Source organism: Prionailurus bengalensis, chromosome D2 (assembly GCF_016509475.1).
Source record: "Prionailurus bengalensis isolate Pbe53 chromosome D2, Fcat_Pben_1.1_paternal_pri, whole genome shotgun sequence".
NCBI lineage: Eukaryota > Metazoa > Chordata > Mammalia > Carnivora > Felidae > Prionailurus > Prionailurus bengalensis.
In genome coordinates, this window is record NC_057351.1 from 48,979,958 (window position 1) to 48,990,844 (window position 10,887).

At 45.0% G+C, this 10,887-nt stretch overlaps 1 protein-coding gene across 8 annotated transcripts; it reads left to right on the forward strand.

Annotated features, from left to right (window-relative positions):
- Positions 1-4,716: 4,716 nt before the first annotated feature.
- On the forward strand, positions 4,717-9,551 carry ZNF32 (zinc finger protein 32). Of its 8 annotated transcripts, none has more exons than XM_043596886.1 (3): positions 4,717-4,831; positions 7,269-7,408; positions 8,569-9,551. In XM_043596886.1, exons 2-3 carry the CDS (start codon positions 7,339-7,341, stop codon positions 9,360-9,362), a joined length of 864 nt encoding a protein of 287 aa, XP_043452821.1. In that variant the 5' UTR covers positions 4,717-4,831; positions 7,269-7,338; the 3' UTR covers positions 9,363-9,551. The 8 variants fall into 8 exon arrangements, with proteins under 8 accessions (XP_043452821.1, XP_043452824.1, XP_043452823.1 ...); XM_043596889.1 differs by having other exon boundaries at positions 8,611-9,551; XM_043596887.1 differs by lacking the exon at positions 4,717-4,831 and adding an exon at positions 5,091-6,764.
- The last annotated feature ends 1,336 nt before the right edge of the window (positions 9,552-10,887 follow it).

The following is a 10,887-nucleotide window of genomic DNA, read 5'->3' on the forward strand; positions in this document are numbered from 1 at the left end:
TCCTGGTTTCCATTGCTGTTATAATTCTCTCAGTTGTTATTATGAGGGAAAGCTGCGTGAAAGATAAATATGACAACCCCTGTATTGTTCTTGGAACTCTTCTGTAAGTCTAAAATTGTCTTGAAAAAAAAAAGTTAAAAGAAAAAAAGTTTTAAATGATCTATCTCTGCTTACTCACGGATTCTCTAAAATAATCATTTTAATCTTTTCAGAGGTCAACCAAGTCTTTGATGAAAAGTAAGTACTATCTGCCCTGAAAGTTCACTTGCGCCATTTTGCAAGTTCACAGACCCACATGCGGCCCATCCACGAGCCCCCAGTGAAGAACCCAGGCTCCAAGGGCTGCAGCTAGGACTTGGGTGTGGCCGGAAGTGACATCCAACAGATTATCTGAGCAGAACAACTTCTGTCTCTCCCTGCAGTCCCAGTCATGCCCTCACCATCTGGCTGCTTGGGAGGCCTTCCTACAAAATGGGCTTACAGAAACACAGTACTTCATGCTTGCCCTTGACAGCTCCTCAAATGGGTCATTATGAGAGGACTACACTCACCCACACAACAAAGGCCACCTCCTCTTTCTGGGCCAAGCAGCACCATAAGTATATCCCAAAGGGATCCTAAAGACAGCCCCACTAAGTGATACCAAAAAGGATAATCAGCTCTGGGCATTAAAGCCTCAGCAGGAAAGAATGGCCTGGGCCCTAGCACTGGACATAGACCCAAATATATACTAAATGTGGGGCATCAATCCCTACCCCCAAACTGTCCCTCCCATCTTCTGCTTTATAAGCAACTCCATCAAGAAACTGAATGAAGAAAGGCATAACTAGTTACATGCCAGAAATAAACAGCAAGGATAAAAATCTGTCTGAAGCCTGCACAAATAGTTTCCACAAGGACGAATGATTTAGACTTGAACAGCTGGGGGAGTTACAAAGTTACAAAAGTGAAGATGCACACACTAGGCGTCTCTAATGCCGAATTATTAGTATCAGGTAAGAATAGTGAGATCAAACACAAGACATATTTGCTCGAAGGGACAGAAGCAGCTGTAGAGAACAGGAATGGCTAGTCCAAGGAGAGGCCAGGATGACTTCCAGCCCTGAGAAATAGCTAGCAAGTCAAGAGACACTTGGATGGCTCTAGCTGAGAATTCAACAAACTTACCAGAGAATTGCATTAAAGCACAGATCCCTCTCTTTCAATAGGGTCAGCTCCTCAAGCCTGGCCACTGGTCAAAAGGGGCCTGAGAGACAGCCAGCTCTCTGCCAAGCCCTGGCCTCCATGATGGACATAGTGGGATGGTTTTGGAGGGATGGGAAGGCTGCTTAGTTCAGTGAGTATACAGAACAGGGGGACGGAAGACATAAAACACGGCTGTTGACAAATGACTAAAGGGGCTTGCATTTTTGACAGGGACTAGAATAAACACAGACTTGAGACATAATGAGAATTGTTCTGATAAACTCTTCCAGGAGGGCAAATTCTACCACTCTAGACCCAAAGACTGCTCAGAACTATGGCAGCAAGGGAAGGACTTGAGCATCATGCCATCTCATGGAAACTTCTGGGGCAGCCCCTCCCTTCAAAGAAACCACAAGTCCCTTGCAAGTCAATAACCTACTTTATAAACTTGGATCCTGCAGCTTTCATTCCACATTTAGGATACAATTATCTGATTTTTGCCCCCCTGGGGAAAACATCCTAGACATAGTATGTACATTTTTAGGACTTTTCGATACATATCACTGAATATCTAATCCGAAAGACTGTCTCAGTCTACACATGGATGAAAATGTCCATTGCCCTACTCCCTTCTGTAATTTTTGCCATTAAGTAGTTAGGGAAAAAAATGTCCTATTTCACCTGGCATTTTAAAAGGATTAATAGAAAGTCTGAGAATTTTTCTTTAATTCTATTTTTTTCTTTTGTGAGGTGCTGTCCTTTGCCAGATTTCTAATGAAATGGGTTTTTTTTTTGTATGTTATCTTTAAATATGACAGTTACTAATATTTTCCCAGCTTGTCATATTTTACCTTCATAAATGGTGTTGACACACAAAAGTGTTGGATTTTAATACAGTCAAATCCAGCAATCTTATTCTTTATTATTTCTACCTTTGTTACCATGGTTAGGAAAGCCTTTCCTAAGCCAAGATTATAAAAATATTAATCCACACATTCTTCTGGGCCTTTTGTGGATCTGAGTTTTACATTTTGTATTTAATCCATCTGGAGGCTATCTTGACTATAGTAAGATTAATGTTTCGCTTTATTTCTCTCCCAAATGTTTAGCCTTTTGTCGTTAACACCATTTATTGAATTATCTGTCCATGCCTACCGTTCTGAAATGCACGCAAAGTCGGGGAAGAGTTCTTCAGCAATTGTTCAAATCTACACTGCCGACACCATCACCCGGATCCCCCGCCTCCTGCTGAGTGTGGGCCTTAAGTTGCTGGTGGTGGTTGAAAACTGGGCCCCATTTAGGCTGAGGGTGAAGACTGCTAAGTGTCTGTCTAGGGAGCATTAGGTCGCATCAACTCCAGGCCTAACTGCTTTCTCCCCTATTTCCATTCAATATGCCTACTTTCCCGAGACTCCTTAAGAGAATTTATGTAGATTTGTGAAAAAAGTAACTACAAGTCCTCCTTTACAGCCACCTTTTCCCACCAAAGCTTTGTCATCTACTTTCCTGGTGAGATCTGAAACTTGTCCTAATGTCCACAGCTGATCCTGCCCTCCACAGAACCAATAGACCCACAGTGACTTCCAGGCGCCTGGTGCTGTTTATCAGCAGACGAAATGACTCCTGGTCCTGGGGTCTGGGAGGTGATGCACGCAGCCCTACTGGCACGGCCTTGGGAGAGAAGAAAGCAGAGACACTCATACAGCATCGCCCAATCAGACATTAGGTCTGGCTTTTGCTGTGTGCTTCCTGGGCTTTGAAAAAATAAGAGTATGTGGCTGCTCTACAAGGAAGAGACAGAGTAGGGATTGTGCCCCATCCCCTGGTACAATACCCCTTTCTCTCCCTGACTCTGGAACGAATGACAGGAGGCACCACAGGGAGCTCTGCAGTGGTGCTGAGGGGTCTTTCAGGAGTAGGAGACGTCAGGGAAGTTTCCACTGCACACGCAGGGACCTCTCAGTGAGGCAACTGCTGGCCCAGGTTTTAAAGAAGGTAGTGTGTTTGTTTCTCAACTAGACTGTCAGCTCCCTTCATAGAAGGGAGTGCGTCTTCGCATTTGTGTCCCCAACATCCATCGCAGTACCTGACACTTAAAACAGGCTCAGCATGTGCTCACGTCGGCAGCACATACACCAAAATGGGCCCGGCACACACAGATTCAATGAACTTAAGTAATGATGTATTACTGGTGATGGTAATGACTAATATTACTTAACACTTTGTATATGCTCTGTGAAATTAATTTTTGGTTCTGTTTTGCTTAACAGGTAGGTGGCTTTGGGGTAAAGGACAAGAACGTAACAGCAAGAGGAGACGGGTCTCCAACTAGAAGCTCTGGAGGAGGGAGCCTGAAGAGAGGTACAAAGAGCAAGAGAGCTCCAGGAAGAAGGAAAGCAAAGGTGACTCCAAGAAAGAAAGAGCCCCAGGCAACAGCAGCCTCCGTCCTCAGGGACTTTGCAGCCATCCTTCCCTGTCCAAATCCCCTCTTGGGGAGGCCAGGATCCTATAAAAGTGCACTTGAAGGGGTCTTAGGGCATTTTTAGAGATCCTTTATCTTGTAGATGCTCAAAAGCAATCTTGTCCCTTCGCAGTATCACACCGACGGGACTAAGGACTTCATGCCTGTGTCTGAGTGGGCTCTGCACAGACGCCCCATAAAAAAAAGAGCTCTTGCTCCATGTGCTGGTTTTCAGGACTTAAAATTTCTCCACGTTTCAGTTAGGTCTCCAGTTAAGAAGAAAAATCTAATTTATTACCCTACAAAATACTGTTTTCTCTCCATAATTTCTCCATAATTCACAAGGTATATGAAGAATAACTTTTTCTGGGTTCACTCACATACCTGTCTTTGCTCTTACGGAACAGAATGGGGGTCGCCTGGCCTGGGCCCTGGCTCTCCCAAGAAACCCACCTGGCACCTGTCCGGTCACCTAACCATACGCCGGGCTCCCCACCAGGGTAGGAAGCCTATCCAGAGTCCGGTAGCTAATCAGTGGTGGAGCCGATATGCAAACTCAAGACAAGATTCTTACCAAAGAGATCTGAAGGGAATAGCTCTACACCTGACAGCAGTATCGACCTTCCAGCCCCTCGAAATTCTTAAGTTGTGACAAACTCTTCCCCGTAGTCTCTGCTTGAAAGATCTGCTCCTAGCTTCAGAGCTGTAACTACAGAAACTTAGTCTTCGCTCATGCAGAGGCTCAACTCATAATCCCTAAGCACCCAAGACTCTTCTCCCCCCGCCCCCCGGCCAAGACTTTGTTTCCTTCCACGAAGCCCTGCAAGAACGCTGGATTCCCGATTTCCTGGCCCAGCAGACGGCTTCCCGAGGCTGCTATTCCAGGCCTCGCTAATCTGAGCGGCTGCGTGGACAGGTCAGTGGACAGGGCGCCTCCGCCTTGAGGCCAAAGGGGATCCGCCTGAGGACCCCGCGCCGGTGGAGACCCTCCAGAGCCCGAGCGCAAGGGCGCGCCGCCGAACTACGTTTCCCACAGTGCTCCGAGAAACCGGGACGACCAAGGCCCGGGACCCGGCGGGCAGGCTCGCGCGGAGCCTCCTGGGAGTTGTAGTTCGGTCCGCTCGCGCCGGCGCTGCTGTGGGCTCCGCACCGGCCTTTGTCTGTCTGCGGGCGCGCGCCGCTGCGGTGAGTGAGGCCGCCGGCCGGGTCAGTGAGCCCAGGCAAGGCGGAGCCGCGTGGGCGGGCCGCCGCCCCCTGGCCCTCCGAGGCCCCAGTGGCCTTGAGCAGGCCCGGCCGGCCTGAGCCCCGAGGGGGGCCGCCCGCGAGGGGAGAGGCGTGCGGCCCGCAGAGAAGGGTCCAGCTGGACCGGAGAGCGGGGTGCTGAGGTCCAGCACGCAGGGCGGGCCCGGGGTGGGGTGCTGAGGCGGGAGGGGAGAGTGTGCCCGGGGGAGCAGGGGCCCCTCCGACCGCCGCTCCGCAGGGCAGAGCGTGGGTGAAGGCCCCGCACCCTGGAGACGCGGGAGGGGGAGGCCACAGGCAGGTGTGCCCAGGGGCCTGCAGCGAGGGTTTCACGACACGGTCCGGGAGGGAAAACGCAATCTCCAGGGAGGGGGAATGGGAGAGAGATCAGACTTGTCAGGGTGGAGAATGGGAGAAAGGACAAAATGGACTCAGATGTGTGGAGAAAAAGAATCGCCCTCCTCTCATCTTCTAACCCTAAAACTATCACCCAAGAGGTTACCAAGACGGCAAAGTTTACCCCTTCTGCTGGGCCTCTCCTGAGGACTCTCAGCATCAGGCCTTCAGTCTGTAGGTTGTAGCAGAGATTTTGCACATTTGGTTCTTTCGTTCTCCCAAGATCGACCTGATATGACAGTGTCCTTAACCCATTTAGTCAGTGAGAAAATAGAGCCGGGGGCTGTTTGGTTACTTGCCTAAGGTTGTGTGGGGATAATGGAGAAGACAAGGCAAGAATCCAAGTTTCTCATGGCCTAATTCTGAGTTTTTCAAAAGGATAAATAGCCTTTCTGATAGGAAAAGCAATTTTCTACTAATAAAGCTACTTCTTTAAAATCTTCTGGAAACCATTTTCTCAGATTTGTGACCCAGGGAGAAAAATAAGACAATGTCCTTTTTTTTAATCAAGAGACACAGCTGAGTTGTTACTTGTTGGAAGATCTCAGCATGTGCAGAGGTAGAGCTATAAATTCTACCCCTTGTTCGGACCAGACTATTTGCTGGATGCCCCAAGAGACAGAGTCCAACCCTGGTAGCAGTTTTCATGCCTCTTCCACTGACTCTTGATGGATGTGCAGTAGTTGAGCAGTAACACCTTGAACCAACAAATGAACACCCTGTAGCATCCTGGCACTCTCACAGAGGATTCCTTTGTAGCTTCTACTCCAAATTGGAAGTGAGGCCTCCAAATACAAGTTTTTTGGGTTTTTTTGTTTGTTTGTTTTTTTCCAAATACAAGTTTTAAATGCCTCTCCAGTCAAAACAACACGTAGCCAAGTGTACAGCTGTCAAGTGTAGCATTTGTTTACTTTAACAAAACAAAGCACTGTAGCATCACACTGCTATTGCATTAAATCAGGAGGCGAGCATTTTGATGAAATATATTAGATGGAAATAAGGATTATACATTGAACCACTGCATAAAGTGTAAGAATTCGGTAATGAGGATCCTAAAGTAAGAAGGAAATACTCAAAAAAAGGGGGGGGGGGAGGGATAGAAAAAGATAATATGGAGCAAGAGGATTCCTAGGATCTTGAAGATTAGTAAAATCTGGTCAAGCACTGCTACATTCGATTCCATTTTATAAAAGTTCTCACCAGCTCTTTAGTGATTAGAGAACTGTCTAGTGTAAGGGCATAGACTTTGGACCTCAAAAGTCTTTAATTTGATCCTTTGCCTATCGTTGACTCCTTATCGGCTCTGAGAATTGGAGCAGGTTACTTATCCTAGTTGGAGTACATTGGCTTGGTTTTGGGAGTCTGGGGTAGGTCTTCCTTTTCCAAGAATTGACAAGTATTTACACATAGAATTGGTATTCTCATACCTTGAAGAATAGGAGAGAGCAGTCTGGATCTGGAACCTCCTAAATATTGCTAAAAGGTAAACATACAAGATCTCTTGTTCTGTCCAGATCTAGGGGATCTGGAGGGGAGAGCTAGAGCCATTTGCATCCTAAAACCAATCATGAAGGCTGAAATGTTGGGTTTTTTTTAGATTCTGAATTCCTTTGGAGGCTTGAAGGATAAAAGAGAAGGTGGTTAGATGGGGAAAGGAAGTGGGAGATCCCAATCACATGCCAAGGCTAAAGTACAAACAGGAGTGACCATTATCTTGGGATTGGTAGGAAGAGATTTATGTTTATGTGTTCTCTGCTTTCCCACCTCGTGTTTCCAGTTTGACTCATTTATGTGTGGTCATGGCACCTTTTGGCCAACTTTGCAGTCACATTATAGGTGACTTAGATTATATCAGTCCAGATTTCCTCCATTTACTCACCCCAAACTGGAGCTCATGTTGACTTTATCCTTCTCACTTATCAATTCTCCTGCCCTTTCCTGTTTGTTTTTGTTGTTGTTTTTTGTTTGTTTGCTTTTTCCTCCTCAGGTGTTCAAGAACAGCCCATGGAAGAATCATATGAAGAGGTGGTGATTAAGGTCATACGGCAGGCGTGGACATGTTTGGATTTCCAACAGCTACCCTGCTGGACTGTCACGGAAGATATGCTCAGAATGTAGCATTTTTCAGTGAGTGAGTCGGTTGATCGCTGAGATGCCCTCAGCTCACAACATTCCGTGTCCCTGTCCTCAAGCACTGGTCAGCAGACTGAGGAAGCAGAGGAGACATTTCTTTGGACGAGTTCACTGTTCCTGGGGGTTACAAGGAAAGCTTGCAAGCTAAAATTAGAAATAGCGGTAGAAATCAAGCAAGAGAATGGTCTTGATATGGACGCAGTTTTGAGGTAGTCTCTGAGAAAATGAATGAGCAGCTTTACATCTCAGCACAGTCACTGAACAAGGGTAAGGCAGAAGAACGAGGAGAAAATCTTCCTAGGATGACTCCAAGAAAACTGTTAATAGTGATGAAGGGCCCAGTGCAGTAGGAGGCTCAGAGGCAGGGCAATACGGAAAACGCTGTCAGTCAGCATCTGCATAGGAAGTGTTTGAGAATAACTTCCAAACCAAAATTGGTCTCAGTTCCACCGTGGCTTAATAGACTGAAATAGCATGGATTTTAAAGGGGAAAGTTTCTTGGATCAGATTCTATAATTGTCCTAACGTGATCTATGGTATCAGATAAATTATTTAATTTCCTTGAGCTCCAGGCTCTTCATCTGTAAAATGGGACAATAAACTCTACCTTGCAGGGTTGCAGGGATTAGATAATAGATGTGATGTACAAAGCGATCTGATATATATTTTTTCTGTTGTCATGGAGCTTACTCCACTGTCAGGAAAACAGATTGGTATAGAGATGGATTTCTCATTTATTGATTTCTTCAGGGCCTGTACCAACTTTTATATTTTTTCTTACTGGAGTGCCTCCAAAATTTTAGAGCTTTAGGCCCTACGCAACCTGGATCCATAAACTTTTTTGGAGTCTGAGAAAGCTTGGGTATGGGGCTCTATTTGGTCCTATGTAGTTTTCATAATTTTTCTGAGCCTAAGGCTAAATTAAACTAAATTTAGAGGCAATGTACTACTGTGGAGCATGCCTGTGTTTGAATCCCGACTTGACACTTAGCTGCAAGGTCTTTGACAACCTCCCTATGCTCTCATTTCCTTATCTGTAGCAATCTCATAGTATTGTTCTCAGGATTAAATTATCTATGCAAAGTTCATAGCATAATGGCTGGCACGTAAACACTCAAAGCATTGTTTCTTTTTTCCCTGTTCTTCCCACTCAGCATATTGGTGCATCTTACATGACTTCCCTCTCATTTTACCAGATGTGATGACAGAAGCCCACCACAAATATGACCACTCTGAGGCCACAGGATCCTCAAGCTGGGATTTCCAGAATTCTTTCAGAAGGGAGAAGCTGGAACAAAAATCCCCAGATTCTAAGACACTACAGGAAGATTCACCTGGAGTGAGACAGAGGGTCTATGAGTGTCAGGAATGTGGAAAATCCTTCAGGCAAAAAGGTAGTCTAACCTTGCATGAGAGAATCCACACCGGTCAAAAGCCCTTTGAGTGTACCCATTGTGGAAAAAGCTTCAGGGCCAAAGGCAATCTTGTCACACATCAGCGAATACACACAGGAGAGAAGCCCTATCAGTGCAAGGAGTGTGGGAAAAGCTTTAGTCAACGAGGTAGTCTGGCCGTTCACGAAAGACTCCACACTGGACAGAAACCGTATGAGTGTGCTATTTGTCAGAGAAGCTTCAGGAATCAAAGTAACCTTGCTGTTCATAGAAGAGTTCACAGTGGTGAAAAGCCCTATAGATGTGATCAGTGTGGAAAAGCCTTCAGTCAGAAAGGAAGCTTAATTGTTCACATCAGAGTCCACACAGGCCTGAAACCCTATGCCTGCACACAGTGCAGGAAGAGTTTCCACACCAGGGGGAATTGTATCCTGCACGGCAAAATCCACACAGGAGAGACGCCCTATCTGTGTGGCCAGTGTGGGAAAAGCTTTACTCAGAGGGGGAGTCTGGCCGTGCACCAGCGAAGCTGCTCACAAAGACTCACCCTTTGACCACTCTCTTCAAATGAAGTTCTCTTTATGAATTAAAAGTACAAAATCCTCAGATCGAGCAACCTATCCAATTCTATGGAATGAATGCAGACTCTTTCAGAAAGACCATCATTGGGTAGGGCATACTGACTTTTCTCCTTTCCCCCAAATGAATATGAAAAATAAATGTCTTGTTTATTATCATTATCACATATGTTTCATAATTTCTGTCAGTTTATTTGGACCTGATTTCCCAAAGTAACTCCATTAATCTCACGCATACTGGGAGATTGTTCTGTGTATAACAGATAGAGATTTTAAATCTGTAGTTGACATCATTAGTCTTTTTAAAAAAATCAGCCCCTTATGAATGCCAAGATCTTTTCTTTACATGTTCAAATCAATCTTGTATTGGATTCAAAACCACTGGTAAGAATTCATCCCAAAAAGCTTGATAGCAAATCCTTATGATCTAAAGAGGTAAATTATATCAAAGGTCTCTGGACACAGAAATGTTTTAGAAATACTATGGGTTTGATCAGTGATGCAGTATTGCTCCCAAAGATACCCTGATACCAGTTGAAAAAGTATAGAAGAATGTTCATATCACCCCAATTCATAATAGTCATAAACTGGATAAAACCCAACAATAGGTAAAGTTACAATATATTGGGGTATGTTCATATAACGAAATATAACTCAGCAATAAAAAATAACACAGCTGATACAATAATATGGAAGAATCTCAAAGCTTTATATTGAGTGAAAGAACACAAATACACACCAAGAAAAACTAATCTAGGGTAATAGAAGTCAGATAGTGGCTAACTATAGGGGGAGGGGACTGGGTAAGGACTGACTTGAAAAGGGCACAAGGCAACCTTATAGAGTGAAAATAAGCGCCATACCTTATTTCAGGTTTCAGATGGTGGATGCCTGGGTCTATAGAATTGTCAAAGTGTACTGAACTCAACATTAGAGTCTATGCATTTTCTCACGTGTAAAGTATACTTCAGTAACAATGAGATATTTTTAAAACACTGCACACAAGTCCCTTAACACTAATCTCATGAAGAGATGGGGGTCTGTCCTTTCCACTTGAGTCTGGGTAGGCTTGTGACTGCTTCAAACAAGAAAACAGAACTGATGCTACATGATATCCAAGAATAGGTCTGAAGAGCTCTTTAAAGGTGTGAAAAATTTCTACATAATTCTCTTGAGACACTCACTCTGGAGAAAACTAGCTGCTATGTGAAAAGCCTATCTTAAGACCACTATGATGGACAAAGCTGCTTATAAGTGCTCCAGTGGCCAGCTTCAGCTGAGGTCCCAACAGATAGCCAGCATCAACTACCAGCCACGTACGTGAGTGAGTTATTGTAGATGTCCAGCCAAGTGTAACCTGCAGATGACTGGAGCCCCAAGTGACATCTGACCAAAACTGTATGAGAGACCCCAGTAAGAACAGCCTTCCCAAATTCCTAACACAGAATCATGAGAGAATTCAAAAGTGATGGTGTAACCACTAAATATTTAGATTATTATA